General features: G+C 41.0%; 1 protein-coding gene and 1 non-coding gene across 2 annotated transcripts in view; one reads left to right on the forward strand and one right to left on the reverse strand.

Annotated features, from left to right (window-relative positions):
* Positions 1-3,362, reverse strand: part of CHN1 (chimerin 1) — a 211,193-nt gene extending 207,831 nt beyond the window's left edge. The window contains exon 1 of the mRNA XM_034954540.3: positions 743-3,362. Coding sequence (XP_034810431.2) covers positions 743-761 — 19 coding nt within the window. The 5' untranslated portion in view covers positions 762-3,362. The remainder of the gene's footprint in view (positions 1-742) is intronic.
* A 14,707-nt stretch (positions 3,363-18,069) lies between these two features.
* LOC112439131 (U6 spliceosomal RNA) lies at positions 18,070-18,175 on the forward strand. The gene has a single exon (XR_003027437.1). It is a non-coding gene; the product is annotated as a U6 spliceosomal RNA (small nuclear RNA).
* Positions 18,176-24,991: the final 6,816 nt, after the last annotated feature.

Raw genomic sequence — 24,991 nt, forward strand, 5'->3', positions numbered from 1 at the left:
GGAAAGAATGTATCTTTTCAGTCCTTTTTCCCAACCCATTGTCATTGCAGACTGAGAAAAAAACAGCTTGAAGTCTTAACCACCAAAAGCAACAGTGTTGCAGTAATTACACCACAAAAATAACATTTCATTCTTAATGAATACTCAGTCTCCTGAGATTACAGTTATCTTCCGGTAACCAACTTTCTTCTGTCTGCTCTCATTCGTTAGTGCAAACATTTTCAATTTTAACCCATATTCAGTTCAGAAATCATACTTATTTCCAACGGAATATACTGAGTCCAAAAAAAAAATTTCCCAATAGTCCAACAGGAAGCAACACATGCATTTGGCAATTCCAAGGAGGCTGGGGACTCACAGATACCTCGTTCAAAATAAATAAACTTTCCAAGGATTTATTTACCGACGGGAAAGGCAGGTTTGAAAACAACCAGTTAACTTCACTCCCAAGTTGGCATCTTAGAGAATCGTTGTGCGTTTGCAAAACACCCAGGACCTCTGAGCCTCCCAGCCGAGAATTGGCCAGGGGAGCACACGCCCATCGGCCCTGCCGGGAGAGGAAACAATGGGAGAGGCGCGAGGGAGCAAGCCGGCGCCCCGGGCGCCCCAACTCTGCGGCCCCGGCCCGCCCCGACCCCACGCGCCGCGCCCCCTCCCCGGGCGCCCAGGCCCCCCAGGCCCCCGCCCCCGAGCCCCGGGACGCGGCCCACCTGCGGCGGCGCGGGGAGACGGCTGCACTTACCAAACAGGGTCAGGGCCATTGTAAAGGCGCTCGCCGCCGCCCGCGAGTCCAGGCGCTCCTCCCAGGCGGGCTAGGGATCACCTCATCAGCCCGCCGCACCCACACCTCGGAGAGAGTGGGGTGCCCGATGGGGCGTGCTGGGGGCGCCGGCGCCCGGGGAGGCTGCAGGCCGGGACGCGGGGGACCGCTGCAAGAAAAAGTTATTCACGCGTTATTGTCGGGCGCACCGGGCCCAGGGAGCCCCGCTAGCTCTCCGCGAGCCGGCACTTGTCGCTGCCATCAGGCGCGGAGCGTGCGCGCGGGAGGAGGTACCTGCGAGGCAGGAGGCTTGGCCGCGGCGCAGTGGCTGGCGGAGAGGCGGCGCCGCAGTGGCGGCGGCGGCGGCGGCGACGGGGAGAGCAGCAGCAGCCTCGCACAGCCCCCGGCGGGGCGCGCTCACTCCGCATCCCGCGGCCTCGCAGACGCCATCTTGCGATAGCGTCTCCCACGAGCTCGGCCGCGCCGCTGCCTCCCGCCTCTCCCTCGGGCTTCCCGGTCGAGTGCGTTCCCATGGCAACGGGCGCGCGCGGGGGTAAGAGGGTGCGCCCTCATTCCCGCGGCTGCGAAGAGCCACCAGCGCCCCCCTGGAGGCGGCCGCCCGGAGCGGGATGGAGCGGGGCCGGTGTGCGTTTTAGCTGAAAGCCCAGGTTTTTTCTTGAATGGAATTTGAGGAGGCGCAGAGAGGAAAAAAACGCTGTTACTCGAAAGAGGAAGACTCACAGGAGGATGCTGCGTGAATGCAGCGCCCAGGCAGGGTCATCTGGGGACCTGGTGCGTGTGAGAACATTTCTCCTCCTGGCGCCCTCCAGGCTCACTGTGGCTGGAGCCGGTGACCTGAAGCTGCAGGGCTCTGGTAGGAACAGAGGCACTGAAAGCTGCATTCCTCTCCGTTTGGACTTAGGAGCTGCTAGTAGTTCTGATGAAATTGACACACATTAGGAAAAGGAGTGGCTTAAAAAGCATCTGAGATTACCTAAGATAATTTGTTAAAAGACCAATGCTTACACCTGATTTTCTTCCCTTTACATTATACCTCTTTGATATTGTCTCAAGGAAAAAAAAATCAGCATGTGTCACTGACTGGCACTTATTTGCCACAAAAGATTGTTCCCCTGAGCTTCTTGTATTTATCTGATAATCACTGGCAACGTCCTCCTTTCTGTGATGTTGTCTCCTCACCTCTGTCTCTGCCATGAGGAGCCATACAACGCCTTGAGATTGTCAGCCAAAAGATGTTCTTGAAAAGCTGGGTTATATGTTTTTCGTCGTTGTCGTTTAATGTATTCAAAAAGTCATTCTTCTCTAGTTGCTATATGTGTGCCCTGTTTAAGAAATTCCTTCTTTTTTCTTGTTTCTCTGCTTAGGGATTTGATACTATTTTGGTATCTGATCATGTAGATCTTCTCTTTGGTTCTCCTTTCTTTCTACAGGCGTCTTTCCTCTTAGTTCCTCAGGTTCCCTAGTGTCATTTCCCTCTTCTCTCCCATTTTCAAATAATTCTTTAAGAATATTATAGAAATATATTGTATTTAATGTATCTTAGAGATCGAATCGTGATAAAGTGGGAGATTACTACAGTACTTCCAATGGAACCACAGTTAATTCACCATCATTTCACAGCAGACTTAAGCATCAGAAGAAAAGCAGGTTGGAAGGAGGAGCCAAGCCTTTTGTTTCAAGTCAGTTAACTCAGGAAGAAAGAAATATTAAAATGATTCAACATGAATGGGCAAGTGTTTAAGATGCTATATGTTTGGAATTTTGTGATGTAAAATGGCTCTCTTTAGCCACTAATCAAAATAAATCTTTAAAATCCCCAGAATTTAAAATCTTTCATGAAAATGGACTCTTGATTTTTGAACAACCTTTCTGCTCATAAAAAATTACAAACACACAGCTCATGAAGATAAATGAGAAACTCAAGAAAGCTTTGTGGGATAGGTTTTATAACCATATAAAGATTGCTGCTAATCTGCTCTGCTGCCAAATAAATCAGAAACTGAAGACTCCATTTACTGTTTCAACTAGTGGTCTTCAACATTTTTGGACCTAATTTCCTTTTGAGGCTCTAATGAAAATACTGTCCCTCCTCTTAGAAAAGTGCTTGCATACATACATTCACCGGAAATTTTTCACATAATTTCAAGGGGATTATGGGCTATTCAGGGACATTAGGTGAGCCCCTGGAAGTGTTTTTTGTAATCTCAGAAAGTTTTTGCCTTTATAATTTAAAGGAAAATATTTTCCTTCAGAATAGAACCATTGAATTTTGAATAGGAAAAGACCAAAACTCCCATGATTTATAGGTAAAAAAATTGAGTTCCCCGTAAAAAGATTTTCCCAAATGTGTTCACCTATTTAGTAGCAGAACCAATGGGAAAATCTTAGGTTTCTGGTGTTCTCACCGACCACCTTCCCTACCCCCATCCCGCATCAATTTAGAGGTTGCATGTTTTGAATTTCAAAAGAAAAATCTGTTTAGTATTAGAAGCAAAATAATGAGAGTATTTTGTCCTTAGCCATTCTGCATAGAGTTTGGGAAGTTGCATTTTGTCTCAAAGAGTTTTTATTAACATGCCCTTCTACTTAGAACTATGTGTCCCATCATGCTAAAAGAGAAACAATGCCTTTCTCTCCTCTTTGTTAAGCTCTGTTAGAGCATCAAGGTTTTGGTGCTGCAGCTCAGCTTGCTAGTAGCTCTCTCCATCCCTTGAGGGGTTGTCCTGGGAGTGAGACAGAGGGAAAGGAGCTGCCCTGCGCTCAGATTTACCCTCCCATCATACAGCCGGCCTTTGGTCACTAGACCAGCTTTCCACTCACTAGTTTGGCCAAATACAGCTGAATCCTAGTAAAATACCCTGCTTAAACTCAAGTGAAGATCCTTTTCCTCTCCCCTTTCTACTCGCACACCCACATACACACACACACAGCTGTTTTTAAGGTACAATTTGGAACAAAACAGTGTGAATGTTGCTATGTTTCCCTTTAAAGCATCCTGCTTTCCACAAGCCATTTCTTTCAACTGACTTCCAAATGGTTTGATGCTCTAACAAAATGCTCTCTATACTTGATCAAAGTGCCTGTCTTGGAAATAGTATTGGCTTTTAAAATAGCGTATTTTTTTCAATGAGCTATTCCTATTCTATTGCATGTGCTTCTTTTCTCACTTAGCTGAAAATAAAGCCACAGCCTTTCAGCTACAGAGTCAATGCAAGGAAGGGCGTTAACTGCTTGGAGGTGATTATTACGGGTGGTGACTTAGATTGTTTATAAAAGAAGGGCAAAGAATGAATTGACTTCTCAAAATATTTATGTTTTCATTCAATGATTTCATTTTGTGCTTAACATGCAAGTGCTTAGAAGAGCCAGATTTGTTTATTCGTTACTAACTAGCTGTCAGATTTTTAGACAAATGTTTTACTCTTTCTAGTTCTTATCTTCCTCCTTTGTAAAATGAAAGGATGGTACTAAGGTATCTCTAATGTCCCTTTTAGGTTTATCTGTCATTCTGTGATATTTTAAAATCTTTAAATTAACTGGTTTATGGATAAAACAGAGGACATTTTTATTTGAATCTTCAATATATTTAAAGTGCTGTTATATCTAAAGTTCATAAATACCTAATGTAATAAAGAAATCATATTTTGTCAAACCAGTGGTACTGCTATTTCTTCTGCAATGTGTTGTACTAATAATGTTATATTAATCATGTAGAAAGCAACCTTTTTCTGGTTTAACAGGATTAAAATTAAAAGTGTGCACTGAACAACCCATTTCAAATTTACTAAAACAATTTCTCATTTTTATTTAAGTTTTGTTGACTAAACAGAACCTAGACAACCCTTTAAAATGGTTTTCCTACATTTTAAACTAATGACTTATCACAAGTGTTTTGAATTTCTTTTTGTTACCCATTTAGCTTCATTCCCATTGGTAAACATTGATTTGTTCCTCAGTTTTGAATGAAGCAGAAATTAATGAGGCGGTTTCTGCCTCACAATAACAAGTTAAAATTATAGTACTTTGTCATGTCAACACAGCTTTAAACACTAGGAATACCAGTGCTATTAGCACAGTTCCCAAAATAGTGCAGAAGTTTGCTAGTGAAGAGAAAAATGTTACACGGTATATTTCTGCTAAAGTTAAAATTAAGAAAGTTAAAATTATTTATTTAAATATTCACAATATGTGACATTCTCTCTATCCCATATTTATGTTACTAGTTACGGTGTTTGTTTCCACTGTGTGAATTTGTTTAAAGTGGATTTGTTTTTGTTTTGAGACAGGGTCTCACTCTGTCACCCAGGCTGGAATGCAGAGGCACAATCTCAGCTCCCTGCAGCCTTGAGTTCGTGGGCTCTAGCAATCCTCCTACCCCAGCCTCTGGAGTAGCTGGAACCACAGGTGCATGCCACCACACTCGGCTAATTTTTGTATTTTTAGTAGAGACAGGGTTTGCCATGTTGCCCAGGCTGGTCTGGAACTCCTGAGCTCAAGCAATCCACTCCTCTCAGCCTCCCAAAGTGCTGTGATTGCAGGCGTGAGCCACTGTATCCGGCTATTTGGTCTGTTTGGTTTTTTGTTTTTCTTTTTTTAGACGGAGTTTCACTGTGTCACCCAGGCTGGAGTGCAGTAATCTCAGAGCTGAATGCAATCTCTGCCTCCCAGGTTCAAGTGATTCTCCTGCCTCAGCCTCCTGAGTAGCTGGGATTACAGGCATGAGCCACCACACCTGGTTAACTTTTTGTATTTTTTTAGTAGAAATTGGTTTCACCATGTTGACCAGGCTGGTCTTGAACTCCTGACCTCAAGTGATCCACCTGCCTTGGCCTCCCAAAGTGCTGGGATTACAGGCATGAGCCACCGCGCCTAGACTATTTGGTTTGTTTTTAACGTTTTCCTTAAACACTTAACTCCGATTATTTTTTACCCCCCTTCTTGTTTTTTATCTCAGACTTTCTGAATTAATAACTTACCTGATATTTGTGTGGCATTCCATGATTTACAAATAGCACTTTCACAGGACAAAGACATATGCACACAAGTAAGGCAGCACTTGCCTCAAACATAAGGATTTAGACCATAACACTATTTATGACAAAAATAATATTTATGTCATAAACTGTAAAATTGCCCGTTAAGCTTAAATAACTCAATGTTTAGGAGAATTATTTGTGTTCTGTTCACCACCAGAGGGTGCCTAAATTATAATAGTAATATTGGGCCTTAGAAATGAAGTAAAACTCAATTTGAGAAATACATAAGAAACCTTAAGAATTTAAAACTTTCTCAGTTCCCCTACCCAGTGCTTGCTATAGTAGCAGAAGATAGTCACCAAAAATATGCTAAAATGAGAGGTGGCTATCATCTGGCTAGGCGCAGATTAGGAATTGGATTATTACTGAGGAAACACTGCTCAGCTCTTATTATATCACTTCCGAAGTAAAAAGAAAATGTGTTTGTAGAAGCTGTGTGTGTGTGTGTGTGTGTGTGTGTGTGTGTGTAGGTGTGAAGGGAGGGGAAATTGGAATTGAAAATCAGAACCAGGAGAATGGAGTTCTTGTTCATTGCTCAGCACCAAGAGGAACTCTTAGTTCAATAGGCAATAAAACCACAGATATTACTGTAAGCCCTAGGTTAGAATATTCTAAAAGACACAGGTTCTAGTTTTTTAAATTTTGTGATATAATTTCTTTTGATATACTATCAAAATGGCTACTGGTTTGGAGTGGCACATAAAAGGAAGGGAGTGTGTAAAGAAAAGGTCTGTTTTTAATGTGTTTTGAATAGATGTTTTAGAAGAATACTTATTTCCTGGTTAATAGTACAGCAGATCTTTCGGAATTTTTTTATAGGCTTAAAGTCAAATACATTTTCAAATACACATTAGATAAAAGAAGAATGATGATGGCTGCTCTTAAGTAAAAGTTTTTGTTCTGAACTACAATCATATTATAGTACTTTAAGCCAGCATTTCTATTCAAGTGTATTTTTCTCAGGTCACCAGGCATATCTAATGCACAGTGTGGCTAAATGTCTATTTGACTGGAGCAGTTGGATTTCTGCCAGATTTAGTTTCAAGAGGGTATAAGTGGATTTGGCTACAAATCAAATCTCCCTAACATGGCCATGGTTTTTCTGGTTAACGTGGGTGTCCACAATAAGAATGACTTATTCAAGTTGATTACATTGTGAGTGGTAAATGAGGAAAATAGCTATGAACTCTGGATTAGACTTACACAATCTCCAATTAGAAAACAGAACTGAAAAACAGACAAGTGAAATTCCATGATTAAAATCACAATCTGGACTGGAAACTCGTCTACTGCTGTGATGGAGTTTTCATAAAGCTCTTTTGTATTCTGTTGTAAAATAGGACCTGTGTCAGATATTTGAGACAATGCACATATTTAAAATCATCCATCCATCCTTTATCCATTCAACAAGTATTTGCTGAGTACCTACGATATTCCAGGCATCATGCTAGCTTCTGGCAAAGAAGCAAAAGATGAATCAAACATGTATCCAGATCTAAAAAAAAAAAAAGTCTCTTGGGAAAATGGGACAATGACAGCGGCCATAACAGGAGTACAGATTAAATTTTGTGGGAGTTCAGAAAAGAGAAAGATTATTTCTAGCTGATGAAATAGGTAAAAAGTTCATGATAGGTGAAGCTGTGCTTTGAGGTCTGAACAGGAATTAGGCAAACAGAAAAGAGAAAAAGGGAAATGGAGTTTAGAAAAGAGGGGAGAGCATGAGGAAAGTCTGAGACTTTCTAGTGAAAGCCAGAACATGAGGAAAATCATGAGAGAAGATTTGCTGGCAGGACAATTTGTTGCAAAGGACTCATGAGAGGAAGAAGTGGGGGAAGAGGCTACACAGGCAAGTTTGAGGACAGATGTAGAAGGCCAACCTGTTGAGTTGATGCTTATTATGTTGTCTGAAGCCTGCTTTCTACAAGTACTTAAGGCAACTAGGAATTTGGATTCATTATGTAAAACTCTGGCCTCAGATTATTTGTAGTGCCCTATTTTCCAGTAACACATTTTTGAGTTAAAGTAAAACTGTCGAATACACACACACACACACACACACACAAACACACTTGCTATTGTTGTAAGCTAATAAGGCACAATATACCCTTGAGATTAAGCTCATCATTTCATCTGCTACCTCCCTGGAACTTCTAGAATGCCAGTCATCTTGAAAAACCACTGGTCAGAAACACTTGGATCTGAATCTTGGCTTCACCTTTCACTACCTATGTGATTTGGAGAATGTTTAAACCTTTCTGGATTTCACTTTCTTCTTCTGTAAAATGAAGGTATCTTCTGTATCCGTTTGCAACATTTTGGTTGCAACTGATGGAAAATTTAACTCGAATTGGCTTTGAGTTAAATGAACAAAGAGAATTTATTTGCTCTGTAATGGGAAAGACCAGAGTCAAGGTGAGTTTCAGGGGAGGCTGATCCAGCTGTGCAAAGAATGTCCCCAAGGACTTAGTTTCTTCATTTCTCTAGTCACTGTATCATATACCACAGGGCACCCCAACTCATGGCATCTCCAGACTCTCCCCTTTTGGTAGCAGGATGGCTTCACAGCTTCTAGACATCACATAGTCCCACCTCTCCATCCAAGGGAAGAGAGTTGTGCATACATCTTGGAATCTCTCTCTCTCTTTTTCCTCTCTCTCTCTCTCATTGGCCTGAATTGGGTTGTGTGCCCATCCATGACTCATCACTGTGGCCAGGGGGAAGAGGGAAGTGCAAGCCAATCAAGAGTTACCCTGAACCTGAGGGGAATAATCTTCTCAAACCTCATGGCTGAGGTGAATTTCCTGTAGAAATACCAGTCAACAACTAGAGGAAGGGAAAAGTAACTAGGCAGGCAACTAGCACATGTCTGCTTCTACGGTCAGTCTGAGAGTAAAAGCACAGAGTGGACAGTCAACAAATACTTTTCTTCCTTGCTCCATGTGGATTATCTTCCTCAGTATTCAGTAAAATCTAGTTTCTTATAAAGCCTTAAATATTTTCATTTATCTTTTGTTTACTTATTTTTTCAGAGACAGAGTCTCACTCTGTCACCCAGGCTGGAGTGCAGTGGCACAATCATAGCTCACTGCAGCCTCAAACTCCTAGGCTCAAGTGATCTTCCCGCTTCAGCCTCCTGAGTAGCTGGACACCACACTCAGCTTCAGGTCCTCTTCTTATGAAACAATCTCTTTTGAAATGCCAGAGCAGTGCCTTTCTCCTTTAACCTCATAAGTATTTGCTTCCCAGACTATATACAGTCATGGCAGCATCACCAACACAACCTTTTGGAAATAAAAATTGTAATCAATTATTTTACGAAGTGTGTTTTCTACTATGCAATACCATCCAAACAGTTGGATTTTTTTTCATTAAATCAACCATTTGTTTTGTCATATTTTTCAGTTTCAAAATAAGTTAAACCTGTTAAAATATAATTTATTCAACATCAGGAACATTATTTTGTATATGTTTTAGGATTTCCAGTTGAGCCTCAAATGGGATTCCACATCTGCCTGTATGTGATGAACCAGTAAGCTTTATAGGAGCATACTTACATAAATTGTTATACAGGGATGGGTAAGTATTAATTATGTTCATAATTGGCTACCAGCTATAGAGTTTATAACAAGATAATAGATTCCAGGATCCCAAATGGCCTAGTCTCTTGCATTCTAAGCAAGAGTCCATCTGGCAAAAGGAATTTAAAGGGAATTGTAGCCTTTACTTGCATTTCACAAGGAATATTATAGTGTATACTATATAAACTCTTCTTAAAATTTCCATCCTCCTTTTCTGCCACACCCCACAGAACACTCCAGAGTGTTCTGGAGCAGAGCACTCTCAACCCCCACAAATTCTCTCCTATACCTCAGCCTATATGACTTTCCTGCCCCTCTCTCCAGCCCCTATTTCTTATTATGTAGATTGGTACCCCTGGTTTCTGTTTACTTTCCTTAACCTTCAAGTATTACCGAAATTCTCCTATGTAAAGGGGATTCAGGAACTGGCACAGCAACCAAGAATCTTCCTCCTGGTCTTCCTGCCTCCAGTTCTAGTCTCTCTCTGGCCACCATATTGATTCAACACTACTAAAAAAGCTGAGAAATTTGATGTGGGAGGGTGAAATAGTACGAAATGTGGCCCAGATGCAATTCCAATAAATTTTGTCCCCAGCTTAAAGTGAATGTTAGGAATTGTGTGGAATGCTTTCCATACATTTTTTTTATTTGAATCTCTCAGCAACCTTATAAGGTAGATCCTGGAATCCAGGACTTTCAACTCAGAACTCCGTTGCACATCACCTTTCTATAGGAAAGGATCTAGCCACAGATTTTTTATCATTGGCATATTCATATACATTCGTATAGTTTGCTCATTCAGTATCCTTTATTGTAAAAGTTAGCCTAATACCATAAAAAAATTTTGTTATAAAAAATTGAGTTTAGAGTTGATGCTCCAATTAGAATCCAGTTTAGAAATTCTGCCTTTATTTTCATTTGACAAAACATTCATTGATGATAATAATGTACCTGTATTAGTCTGTTCTCATGCTGTTATGAAGAAATACCCAAAACTGGGTAATTTATAAAGAAAAGAGGTTTAATTAACTCAGTTCTGCAGGGCTGGGGAGACCTCAGGAAACTTACAATCATGGTGGAAAGGGAAGCAAACATGTCCTTCTTCACATGGCAGTAGGAAAGAGAAATGAGTGCCAAGTGAAGGCGGATGCCCCTTACAAAATGATCAGCTCTCATGAGAACTCACTCACTATCATGAGAACAGCATGGGGGAAACCGCCCCCATGATACAATTATCTCCACTTGGTCCTGCCCTTGACATGTGGGGATTATTACTATTCAAGGTGAGATTTGGGTGGGGACACAGTCAAACCATGTCACTACCAGAAGTTTAGATATAAAAAAGATAAACTCCAAGTAATAAAGCAAATAACAGGTATTTATAAAATATCACTTATGAACTTAGTATTCTGCAAAGAGCTTTGACAGAAAATTTTTACATAGAATTTGAATAGACCAACTGAAAAAAACATTATATAATTGGAGTAGATCTAAATTGAAAAACTGCTGGGAGAGAGTTAACCTGCAACTCTTGCCCTTAAATCTCTCTGGATAATGGTAGTTGCTGAGATGGCTGGCTGAGAGTAGAGAGGGAAAGGAAGAAGGGAAGGGGGTCCTGAGAACCTCCCTGTCATTGGATCATCAGTGTCACCGGAATGCCCAGATATTGCTGGCCCAGGAATTACAAGATAATAGGTTCTTCAGCAGTTGAGTGACAGGATGAAATTTATTTTACTGAAAAGTAAAATTTTAAAATTCCACTCTAAGGTAGAACCAAGAGTTTCCTGTAGAGTTTCTATTGTACCCATAAGTGATTTCATTAATACCCCTTTCTTTCTGACCTTGGGTCAGAAAGAAGTCTGGTTCTTTGGCTTTAAAAGTGTTTTAAGTGCCTGGTACCTCTTAGCTGTGAGGGGAAGCCAGCTGTCTTAGGGAATGTCTTCCTGTGTTTCCTGTGTTTCTTCTGAGGAACAATGCAAATTGGAGAAAGATAACCTCTAGAGACGGGTGAAGTAAAGTACTGGTTTCAACCCAAAGAAGAAAACATCCAGAATGAGAAAAAGCTTCTCATGTCCGGTCTTCAATCAGCGTGGCCACACCTCTGTGTTCTCCACCCCTTTTCTGTGCTCAGTGCATTAGATTAAGTTTTTCCCTCCACATTGAAGCTCAGCCTCCTTTCCAACTATAATGGGAAACATTAGGCTTTCTACCATCCAACATACATTTATATCCCATTACTTAATGGAGCAGCTAATTCATTTCTCCAGCTTATATTTTTTAATACAGGACAGTCTCCTTAGGGAAGAGCTGGTGTTTGCTTGTCTTAGGGTAATCAGTCTCAGACCCAGGCATTTCTTAGCATAAGGGAATCAGCCTTGACAGCCTCATTCCACAGTCCTTCCTACTCTCCCAGACCCTCAGGGCCTTAAAACTCCACCCTTCTTTTCCCTCCCTGAAACTTGTGAGAGTTTTATTTAATCAAAAACATTTAATACTAGTTCTTTAGGGTCCCCCCTTTTTTTAAAGCCTGTGCATCCCACTGGTATGGGGGATATGTTAATCCAGATGCTTGGTTAAAACAAAATGAATAACAACAGCAACAACTATAGATAGATAGATAGATAGATAGATAGATAGATAGATAGATAGATAGATAGATAGATGATAGATAGATAGATAAATGATATTGTTCAGCTGAAATCTCAAAACAATCATTTAAACTGAAGTTCTCCATGAAGCCAACCCACCCAGAAGAAACTCATCCCTTTTTTAACACTCAGAGAACTATTCAAGTATGGATCTTAATGCATTTAATATTTCATACATTTTATTATAACTATTTGAGTATATATGCAAATACAAATATATATTTTGTACACACACACTCACATACATATTCTACCATTCTATCTACTGGATCCTTAGCTCATTCAGAGTAGGGTTCTGTTGTTTTTCTTTACATTTCCCAGCATATAGGTACTCACCAACATCAGTTAAATGAATGGATGAATATGTTAATATAAATATAAAAGCTAACAGAGCGATTTCAAATAGGCCACTGCTTTGCTGGACCTCCCAGCGGGTAGCGTGCTAGGATATTGAAGACATCCTTGTCAATGGTTTACACTGCCTGGTTTCAGCCTACATTTTGGCAAATGCAATGGATGGTTTTGTTTCAAGTTTGTATTTATTGCATGGTCACACTATAGAGGATTAAGGAGCAACAGGATGTAAGAAGGTGATACAGTTTGGATGTTTTGTCCCCTCCAAATCTCAGGTTGAAATGTGATCTCCAGTGTTGGAAGTGGGCCTAGTGAAAGGTGAATGGATCATGAGGGCAGATCCTTTATGAATGGTTTGGCACCATCCCCTTAGTGATAAGTGAGTTCTCACTCAGTTAGTTTACATGAGATCTGGTTGTCTAAAAGAGTCTGGGACCTCACCCTTTTCTCTCTTGCTCCTGCTCTCACCATGCTTGCTCCCCCTTTGCCTTCTACCATGATTGGAAACTTCCTGAGGCCCTCACCAGGAGCAGATGCTGAAGCCATGCTTGTATAGCTTGCAGAACTGTAAACCAGTTAAACCTGTTTTCTTTACAAACTACCCAGCTCCAGGTATTTCTTTATAGCAATGCAACAATGGGCTAATAAAATTGATAAGTAGTGGGGCTTTGCTGAAAAGATATCTGATGATGTGGAAGCAGCTTTGGAACTGGGTAACAGAGTCTGGAAGAGTTCGGAGGGCTCAGAAAAAGATAGGAAGATGAGGGGAAGTCTGGAACTTCTTGCAGACTAGCTAAATGGTTGTGATCAAAATGCTGATAGAAATATGGATGATGAAGGCCAGCTTGATAAGGTCTCAGATGGCAATGAGAAACTTATTGGGAACTGGAGGAAAGATCACCCTTGTTACTCCCTAGTAAAGAACTTGACTTCATTGTGTCCATGTCCTGGGGCTTTGTGGAAGTTTAAACTCAAGAGTGATTACCTACAGTATCTGGCAGAAGAAATTTCTAGGCAGCAAAGCATTCAAAAAGTGACATGCCTGCTTCTAACACCCTAAATCAGATGCAGGAGCAAAGGAACGACTTAAAGTTGGAATTCATATTTAAAAGGGAAGCAGAGCATAAAAGTTTGGAAAATTTGCAGCCTGGTCCTGAGGTAGAGAAAGAATCCAAGTGGTCTGGATAACAACCACTTGCTAGAGAGATTAGCATGACTAAAAGGGAGCATGACTAGATGCGAAGTCATTTCAGAAATCTTTGATGCAGCCTCTCCCATCACAGGCCCAGAGACCTACAGGGAAAGAATGGTTTTGGGACCAGGCCTGGGTGTTGCTGCCCTGTGCAGCCTCATGATACTGCTTCCTGCATCCAGGCTGCTCCAGCTACACCCAAGGCTGAAAGGGCACAAGATACTGCTTGGGCTGCCACTCTGGAAAGCATAAGTCATAAGCCCTTGGTGGCTTCCATGTGTTAAGCCTGCAGGCACATAGAATGCAAGCAAGAAGGCTTGGCAACTTCTGCCTAGATTTCAGAGGAGGTACGGGAAAACCCTAGGTGCCCAGGCAGAAGCCTGCTGCAGGACAGATTACCCATAGATAAACTCTATTACGGCACTGCTGAAAGAAATGTAGGGTTAGAACCGCCACACAGAGTCCTCACCAAGGCACTGCCTAGTGGAGCTGTGGGAAAGGGACAGCTGCCTTCCAGACCCAAGAATGGTAGAGGCACCAGCAGTTTGCAGCCTCAGTGTGGAAAGGCCATAGGCACCAAGCTCCGACCCATGAGAGCATACACAGGAGCTGTACCCTGCAAAGCCACAGGGGTGGAGCTGCCCAAGGCCTTGAGAGTCCACCCCTCACAGTAAGATGTGGGACATGGAGTTAAAAGAGACTGTTTTGTAGCTTTAAGATTTAATGTTTGCCCTGCTGGGTTTCAGACGTGTGGGGCCTATTGCTCCTTTCTTTTGGTCAATTTCTCCCTTTTAGAATGGGAATATTTACCCATCGCCTGTACTACCATTGTATCTTGGGAGTAAGTAACTTGTTTATCTTACAGGCTTATACGTGGAAGAAACTCATCTCCAGATAAGACTTTGGACTTTGGACCTGAGGCTTTTGAGTCAATAATGGACAAGTTAAGACTTTGGGGGACTATTGGGAAGGCATGGTTGTATTAAAATGTGAGAAGTGCATGAGATTCGGGGAGTTAGGGGCAGAATAATATGGTTTGGATGTTTGTCTCCTCCAAATCTCACGTTGAAATGTGATTCCCAATGTTGGAGATGGTGGGAGCTGGTGGGAGATGACTAGATCATGGAGGTGGGTCCCTCATTAATGGTTTAGTACCATCCATTGGTGATAAGCAAGTTCTTGCTCAGTTCATGTAAGATCTGGTTGTTTAGAAGAGTCTGGGACCTCCCCCTCCTCTCTCTCTTGCTCTCGTTCTCACCATGTGACATGCTTGCTCCCTTTTCACCTTCTGCCATGATTGCGAGCTTCCTGAGGCCCTCACCAGGAGCAGATGCTGGAGGCATGCTTGTACAGCCTGCAGAACCATGAGCCAATTAAATATTTTCTTTAAAAATCACCCCTGTTTAGTTTGTTTGCAATTTGATGAAATAAGCTTTGCAAAGTTAAGCCAGATTTTTTTTTCACACCAGTTCCCAGAACATCATACTTGATATGAATATTCTTCCTACAGCCTATAACTAGTGGATCTTTTATGCAGAAGACAGAAACAGGTATCTACTTTTTCTTTTTTAAAACTATATGCAATTACTAAAATATTATTAGACATATAACAATGACAAAAAAGGTATACAAAATGAAAAAGAGGAAAAAGAAACTATTGTCAATTCTACTACCAAAAAGTAACTACTGTTAACACTTTAATTTATATTCTTTGAGATTTTTTTTCCTGACTCTATAGATGTGGCACATGCAAGTATGGGTTTGCCCCCTTTCTCTACTTCTTTGAATACAAATGGTTACAGCAGGTGCCACCATATTAGTACTAAGTAACAACATTACCCTCTACTATAGTTGTTTGGTTAGGTCCATGGATTGACAGTGACCCAAACTGGACCATTCAGAGTTACCCTCTCTCTGAGGATGAAGCTGCTGGAAATAATTTTTGACCTTGTGAAATAAGAAACTGGGAAAACAGTCCAGAGTGAGAGAGATGCATAGAAAGAAAGAGACAAGAGAGAGCCCTGGCAGCATCCAAGTGTCTGGTTCCAATTATCCTAAGGCCTGGAGAAAACTAAACTTCCTTTAGTTTCCCTGGTAGAGCAGATGCTACAGTATGCTGCTTCACAGATCCTCCCCATCAGGACCAAGGTATCCATTGCCCCAGATGCCAGGAGAGTCGGTTACTGATGGCTCAAAGCTGAGTCAGTTCCCAGGATTTGCCCTTGTACTAAGGCAGTTGTTTGGACCAAGGCTGCACACCTTTCCAGGATTATCCTACAAGTAATTATTGGTTAATATGTCGATATAAAGGTCTGAGTCCCTTGCCTCAAAAGGGAACAATGCCAGAGCTCACCGTGGAATTAACTGTAGCATGGGTTGCACTGGCATCTCAGTTAAACTTTGCCCTTTGCTCAGTCCTGCTTCCTTCACTCTGTTACAGGTATTGATTCAAAGAGCACTGCCCAGAAAACTTTCTGTCTCCATCTGTTTCCTGGGAAGACTAACTTAAGCCAGTGGGTTTGGCAGAGCTGTCTAAATGTCCCACGTAATGCATTCTTTCTTTCTTCCTCTGTAATATGGCATGTAATGTATCATAATAAATCACTCTGGCTGGGTGTGGTGGCTCACACCTGTGATCCCAGCACTTTGGGAAGCTGAGGCAGGCAGATCACCTGAGGTCGGGAGTTTGAGACCAGCCTGACCAACATGGAGAAACCCCATCTCTGCTAAAAATACAAAATTATCCAGGTGTGGTGGTGCATGCCTGTAATCCCAGAAACTCAGGAGGCTGAGGCAAAAGAATAGCTTGAACCCGGGAGGTGGAGGTTGCAGTGAGTCGAGATCACTCCATTGCACTCCAGCCTGGGCAACAAGAGCTAAACTCCGTCCCAAAAAATAAATAAATACATAAATAACACTCCATCATTAGTACTTAAGTTAGCACAAGTGGCTTCCTGTTATTTGCAACCAAAAGGGCTCTAACTAACATATTATTTGGTTATGATAAATTTCTCAAAGTAACTGATGTTACACAAGAACGATACATTTTTAAGATTTTAATCCCCATTGCCACATTATTCTTCAGAAATATTGCACCAACTTACATTCTCATTAATAGTATGCCAAAGTAACCTTTTCTTAGACTCTGTCCAACTCTGATATTATCCTTTTTTCACTTTTTCATTCAATAAATGTTTACTGAGTGTCCACTATGTGCCTGGCTATGTACTAGGAGCTGGGGATAAATCCTTACCACAATGGAGCTTCCATTCTAGGTGTGAAGAGATAGACAATAAACAAGATAAGTAAGTGGTATTGTACACTAGAAGGTGGCAAATGTCATGGAGACACATGACACAGGAGGCAACAGGCAGTGCAGGAGGTGAGGGGCATCCATGTTAAGTGCTGGGGTCAGGGATGCCCTCTCTGAGAAGATGGCTTTTCAGCTAAGATTGGAAGAAGGTAAAGGAAAAAGGTGTAGACATACTGGTAGGGGTGGAGGGGGGTTCGAGGGGAAGAGCATCTGGGGCAGAGAAAACAGCCAGGACCAAGTTTTGGAGACTGGAGTAAGCCTGTTATGTTCAAGCAATAGCAACAAGGCAGTATGCAAGAGGCAAGGGCAAAGGGAGCAAGTGGGAGAGTGGGGGATGAGGTTAGTGAGGTAATGAGGGCTGCCACATCGTCCTGAGGATGGTGGCTTTCTCTTGGTGAGATGGAGAGCCACTGGAGAGATTTCAGCAGAAGAGTAAATTGTTCCCATTTATGATTTGAAGGGCGCACCCTGGCATTAAGAGAAGATTACAGGCAGGCGCAATGGTTCACACCTGTAATCCTAGCACTTTGGGAGGCCGAGGTGGGTGGATCACTTGAGGTCAGGAGTTCGACACCAGCCTGGCCAACATGGCGAAAACCTGTCTCTACTAAAAATACAAAAATTAGCTGGGCATGGTGGTGCGTGCCTGTAGTCCCAGATACTCTGGAGGCTGAAGCATGAGAATCGCTTGAACCTGAGAGGCAGAGGTTGCAATGACTGAGATGGCGGCACTGCACTCTAGTCTGGGCAACAGAGGGAGACTCTGTCTCAAAAACAAAGAAAGAAAAAGAAAAGAAAAGACTACAGCCTTGCATCACTTAATGATTGGGTACTATTCTCAGAAATGCATCATTAGGTGATTTCATCATTGTGTGACCATCATAGAGTGAACTTAGACAAACTTAGATGGTGTGACCTACTACACACCTAGACTATATGATATGGCCTATTGCTCCTAGGCTACAAACCTGTACAGCATGTTATTGGACTGAATACTGTAGGCAATTGTAACACAATGGTGTTTGTGTATTTAAACACAGAAAAGGTACAGTAAAAATACAGTATTATAATCTTACAGGACCACTGTAGTGTATGTGGCCTGTCATTGATTGAAACATTGTTTTGCAGCACATGGCTGTATAGTGAAAGTAAAATTGGAAGTAGGATGTGCTGGCTCTGCCAGTGCATACACTAAAATTGGAGCTATATAGAGAAAATTAGCACGATCCTGTGCAAGAATGACATGCAAATTCCTGAAGCATTTGATATTTTAAAAATACATTTTTAAAAATATTAGAAGTAGGAGAGCAGGTAGAAGACTTTGTCTATCTGCTTGACCAAAACTAGTATTTCTTTATTGTTTATTTTGCATCCAAACATTTTACATATAAATTGGTTGTTTGTATTTCTTCTATTGGGAATGGCCTATCTAAGACATTGGGTGATTTTTCTATTAGAATATTTACCTTTTTGTATGAATTTTCAATGATATTAAAAATGTAGCTCTTTTTCATATATGTATAGTTCTCTGTCCCCAGTTGTTATTTCAGTTTAATGCTGCTTATGATTCTTTTTAGATAAAGACACGTTTCATTTTTATGAGAACAGATTTTTAAAAAACATTTTTTTAGGGGTTCTATATGTAATATCATACTTGGTATTTTGCCAAGATTACTGCTTCAGTCTAGGCTTTTTTGTTTGCAAGAAATAGAAGCAGGGTTAATTAAAGGGAAATTAATTATAATACAGGGGATTTGAACTGGAACCCAGACGTAGAAAATTTAGCCAGGCTTCATGAGATATTGGGAACCAGGAACTGAAACCTTGTCCAGAATCAAAACATCTTTATCCATTTCTCTAAGCTTGCCTTCTCTCTCCTCTCTGCTTCTCTCTAAGCAACTGCTTCATTCTCCTTTCCTCCTCTTTGATAAGTTGTTTATCCATACACATCACTCTGATGTAGCCACCTCAGTTCCAAAACCACTGACAAGGGGACTAGTATCTCTGTGCCCCAATTTCAATTTGTGGGAAACAGAAGCTGATTCACACAGTTCATCTAGTAGATTGGCTCGTCCAGAGGTCAAGTTCCTGTCTCCACCCATCTCCCAACAAATGAGCTGTGGCCAGGGAGTATGGAAGTCACAAGATACAAGGGGCTTATCTTGAGGGGGGCATGTACAGAAAGAGCTTTTCTCACAGGGAATATGGGATATGTCTTGAGTCTTTGCCATAAAAGAATATAATCCACATTCATATATTTTATTCTAGTACTTTTATGGTTTTTAAACTTTCCATGTATCTAAAATAAATTTTTGTGTTAGGTATGCTTTAGAACTCTCACATTATTTTATATTGTATTTTATTGCAAAAGGTTAGCCAGTTGTCCCAAAAAGTGATAGAAAAAATAAATTGAACATGTGCCCAAATTGCTATTGAAATGAACCAGATGTCTTAATTTTTAGATTGTTTAAAATACTTTTGACAAGTATGGCTATTTAAATAATGTTTATCTGATTGTTGGAAATTTATCATGGTTATATGTTTGTTGTTGTTCCTTACCAATTAAAAAACAGACCAAAGGCTAGGATCATACCAACATGATTACTCTACATAATGGCTCATCAATACAAAAAGGATATGGGAGCCTCCCCGAGGCCACCATGTTTACAAAATCCTTGTCCAGAACTTGGTGAAGAAATAGCTGTTGGTCAAAGGGTACAAATGTTCAGTTATAAGATGAAAAAGTTTTGGTTATCTAAGGTACAGCATGGGTGGTCGTGGATATGTTAATTAATTTGATTTTGGCAATCCTTACACAATGCATATGTATAACAAGTCATCACATTGTACACTTTGAATATATAAAATCTTTGTCAATTAAATATTTTTAAAAATCACTCAGAAAGTTTTAAACGTAAAGTTTCCCATGTTGAAAAGAAAAGAAGTTAAAGAGAGAAAGAAAGAAAAGAAAAGGAAAACCCAGCTGACTTCAGAAAGGCACCATCAGGCAAGTGACAACCATATCTTTCCCATCCTTTTTTACCTGTGAAAAAGGAGGGTCTGTACACTGAATAAATCAGAGATTGTAGAAGCAGAAACCATTCAAACAAATTTTACGATCTGACAAGATTGTTATCATTATTTATTTCTAGAGGGTGTGTCATTGCCCAACAAAATCATTTTAAAGTTCATTATATCATAAATTTTAAAAAAAAACCTAGTCAAATAACTGTAGCCAAAATGTCACAGTTGAAGTAGATGATTTCTAATGTTTCCTAATGATTTTTAATGTTCCTACAAATGTAAAAATCCTTTACAAACATAAAAGATCTAGTGAATTTACTGATTTACCAGTTTCCCATGTAAAAATGCGTTGGGCTGTATGAAACCATTAATCAAATATTGTATTCCCCAAAGGCATTTAAAATCCACCAAAGTCAACACCTTCAAAGACTAATTTACCAAAGGCTCATTAAGAAATTAGCACACATTTAAAAATTATTTCAATAGAAAAGCAAACTATTTCTGTATAATGTAAACCATGAAGTGGACACTGCACGTGAGCACACGATAATATGATTTCCAAGAAAGTATTATCTTAGGACTGGGCAGTGACTGAAAGAGGAGAGGGATAGTCATCTCTTTTCCAATTCTGTAATGGAGACTGTAGAAAACATTTTAAACAGCATATTAAAAATCTTTTTAGCAGCTTTTTTGAGATATAATTGACACCTGGTTGACTATGCATATTTTAAGTGTAGAATTTGATACATTTAGACATATGTGTATACCTGTGAAACCATCACCACAATCAAGGTAATAAACATATTCATCACCCCAAAAAGGTTTCTTTTTTTTTTTTTTTTTGAGATGGAGTCTCGCTCTGTTGCCCAGGCTGGAGTGCAATGGCACGATCTCAGCTCACTGCAACCTCTGCCTCCTGGGTTCCAGTGATTCTCATGCCTCAGCCTCCCAAGTAGCTGGGACTACAGGCACATGCCAGCATGCTTGGCTAATTTTTGTACTTTTAGTAGAGACGGAGTTTCACCATGTTGGCCAGGCTGGTCTTGAACTCCTGACCTTAAGTGATCCACCCACCTTGGCCTCCCAAAATGCTGGGATTACAGGCGTGAGCCACCGCGCCCGGCCCCAGAAAGTATTCTTTGTGTCCATTTGTAATTTTTTCCTCCAGCACTCCCCAGCCCCAGAAAACCACTGATCTCCTTTCTGTCACTACAGATTAGTTTGCATTTTTAAGAATTTGATATACATGAAATCATATAGTATGCAATCTTTTTGGTCTGGCTTCTTTCATTCAGCATAATTATTTTGACATTCATGCACGTCATTGTGTACGTCAGTACTTCACGCCTTTTTATTGCTGAGTAGTAATTTATCGCATAGATATACTAGTTTATCCATTCACTTTCTGATGGGTATTTGGATTGTTTCCAGTTTGGGGCTATCATGAACAAAGTACTATGAACATTCATATTCAAGTCTTACTATGCACATATGTTTCCATTTCTCTTACATAAATACCTAGTAGTAGAATGGTTGGGTCAGACAATAAATGCATGTCTAACTTCTTAAGAAACAACTAAACTGTTTTGAAAAAAGTTGTGCTATTTTACATTTCTACCAATGGTGTATGAGAGCTCCTGTTCCTCCACATGCTCATCAACACTTGGTATGGTCAGTCATTTTAATTTTAGCCATTCTACTAGTGTGCAGAGGTACCTTATTAATCTTGAGTGAAAGAACACAAGGAGAGAAAAAAAATTATTAGTGTTGTTTCAGTCTAGCAAAGATGGCTTGAGTGAATCTCATGCTCCTTGGATCCCTAAAGCTGCCCTGGTTCTTGCTCGTGGTGAGCCTGGCTGTTTAGCTGATTTTATGAAAAACAGGCTTTTCCTCATCTTGTACTGGTAACAAATTTCACCCATCCCCCTTACTGCAGCATCTTTATCTCTAGATTCCATTGCCTCTAAACCAAAATCTATTCCTCTTATAATTTGGACATATGAGCCAATAACTCCACTTTTTGGCTTACTCTAGTTTGAGTCATGTTTCTGTCAGTCACAACTGAAATCACCCTGTGCCCAGTCTTCCCCACATCTGTTCTGTGTGTCAGGTACCCAGTGCCAAGCATAAGGCCTGGGAATCAGCAAGTACTGAATAAATAAACTAGTATCCTCTTAAAAATAAGAGACATTTTAGGCTGGGCATAATGGCTCACACCTTTAATCCCAGCACTTTGGGATGCTGAGGCAGGCAGATCGCTCAAGCCCAGGAGTTTGAAACCAGCTTGGGCAACACAGTGAAGCCCCATCTCTACAAACACTTTAAACATTTGCTGGGGGCATGGTGGCGTGCATCTGTGGTCCCAGCTACTCAGGAAGCTGAGGTGGGAGGATTGCTTGAGCCCAGGAGGTTGAGAGTGCAGTGAGTAGAGATCATGCCACTGCACTGCAGCCTGGGCTACAGAGCGAGGCCCTGTCTCAAATAAATAAATAAATAAATAAATAAATAAATAAATAAATAAATAAATAAAATAAAATAAAATAAAAGACACTTTAACCGAATCTATAGATGACAAAAAACTGGAAGGGTTGCTTTGAGAGGCATAGTGCTTAAGAACACCTCTTCTGGAGTCAGACTGCTGGGTTTGAATCTTAGCTCTTTCATTTATTATATTACCTGTGTGACTCTGGGCATGTAATTAACTTCTGTGTGTCTCAGCTTCTTCAATCTTAAAATATTGATGATAATAAGACCTGTCTCATAAAGTTGTTAAGAGGATTACATAAGTTAATTTACAAAAAGCACTTAAACAATGCCTGACACATGCAAGTATTTTTTGATTTTTGTTTTATTTTCATGCTAATAATTTTTTTTTTTTTTTGAGACAGAGTTTCACTCTTGCTGCCCAGGCTGGAGTGCAATGGCACAATCTTGGCTCACCACAACCTCTGCCTCCCGGGTTCAAGCGATTCTCCCGCCTCAGCCTCCAGAGTAGCTGGGATTATAGGCATGTGCCACCACGCCAGGCTAATTTTGTACTTTTAGTGGAGACGGGGTTTCTCCATGTTGGTCAGGCTGGTCTCGAACTCCAGATCTTAGGTGATCTGCCTGCCTCGGCCTCCCAAAGTGCTGGGATTACAGACATGAGCCACCGTGCCTGGCCCATGCTAATAATTTTTGAATGATAGAGTTGAGATGGAAAAGGTGTTGATATGCTATCAATGAATGATATGCTAAAACCTCAGTTACTCAGTTACTACATGAAATGCCTAACTTCCCTGAGAAGCAGTTTTTTTCTTCACCATTTAACCAGGCAAATATAAAGTCTATATTCAGGCTCAAATACCTGGACATTAGACAGTTTAACGGAAGTTCATGGATTAAGGACTCCAAGTCTTCCCACTCCATATCTTGCTTTGAAAAAAGAAAATATGAAAAAATAAAAAAAAATTTAAAAGACCCTGAGTTAGGAAGTTGACATGAGATTAGCTGATGTCAAGTTCATTTGGAGCTGGTAAAATGGCAAGGCTATCATAAAACTTTCAAAGATGAGACTCCATTGCTAGAAGTAGTGTGTCTTAATTATGGAAGATTGTAATTTTTGAGTTCTCTCCTCAGCACCCATCAAAATAGAGTATGTACTCAGCACTTTGATGGGCTGGAAAGCCCTGGAGGAGGATGAGAAGAGAGACAACCATGTAATCTGAAGAACAGTTGAGAGCCTTTAAAAGGCTTGTTCTGAAATAACACAAGATGCAAAGCAGATGAAATAACAGTCTTCGGATACCAGAAGTACTGTCCTGTAGAAGAGGGATGGGACTTCACCTGACTTGCTCCTGAAGCCCTGGGAGGAAAGGCCTGGTGCAGACTCCAGCCCAGTGGGAGACATGCTCTTTCCCAGCGGCAGCTGCCTGGAGGGCCACAGTCCACTGGCCCCAAGAGGAGCCAGGTAAATGTCATTTCAGGGACACATGAACAAGGAATTCTAAATGGGAGATAGGTGGATCATTCAGGAATGCTCTGTTTCATTTCCTATTCTAAAAACACATGACTCTTTTTTTGAGATTTTTGTTTAGCTTTAAAGGAGGATAACCAAACACTAGACCGATGAATTGCACTTTTTAAAAAGTAGAAGCAGCTGCCTGTTGGCTTTTGCTCTAAAGTTCCATGGGAGTGGAAAGAGGCATGACTGCTTCCCAGGACAGATTGTTCCCAACTGGTCTCACATTCAGGATTGTGCCCATGTGGTCAAAGTTGAGTCTACTTTCCGTATTGCTGATGCCTGTGGCCATAGCCATGGAAGGACGTGGAAGAAGCCGTGGTCCTGCCCCTGAGTAAGATGAAGACTTGTGAAACCACTGGGTCATAGTTTTTCATTTTGGTCACTTGCTGTCAGCCTTGGAGGCATAGGAAACAGAGTAGATGGTGCAAATCCGCCTGCAAGCGCATTTTCTTTCTAAAGAAAGTGTTGCCAGACTATTTGCTCACAGAACAACCACTGGCTAGATGAGCCCACACTAAGTAAACACAAAGGAATTAAATCAGGCGGATCCGAATTCCTCTGTTTATTTACTCCACAGTGAAAATGGCTTACTTTTTCTTTAAAAAAAGAACTTTGTTCTCAAAAGCTGCCCCACCTCTAATGCTACTTTTTTAAAAAGAAAAAATATACATATAAGAAGATACATTAAAAGGCTATTGTTCAAAAAATCTATTTCTTGTACGTGGTAGATTTAAATAGTAGTGAAAAACAGCCCATGAAATCTTTGATATACATGTGTGTTTGTAGGGAAAAAAAAGTAAATATCAGGCTGTGCGCAGTGGCTTATGCCCATAATCCCAACATTTTGAGAGGCCAAGGTGCAAAGATCACCTGAGGTCAGGAGTTCAAGACCAGCCTGGCCAACATGGTGAAACCCCGTCTCTAAAAACACAAAAATTAGCCGGGTGTGGTGGCAGGCACCTATAATCTCAGCTACTCGGGAGGCTGAGGCAGGAGAATCGCTTGAACCTGGGAGGAGGTTGCAGTGAGCTGAGATCATGCCATTGCACTCCAGCCTGGGTG

The sequence above is a fragment of the Pan paniscus genome, chromosome 13 (genome assembly GCF_029289425.2).
Source record: "Pan paniscus chromosome 13, NHGRI_mPanPan1-v2.0_pri, whole genome shotgun sequence".
NCBI classification, from domain to species: domain Eukaryota; kingdom Metazoa; phylum Chordata; class Mammalia; order Primates; family Hominidae; genus Pan; species Pan paniscus.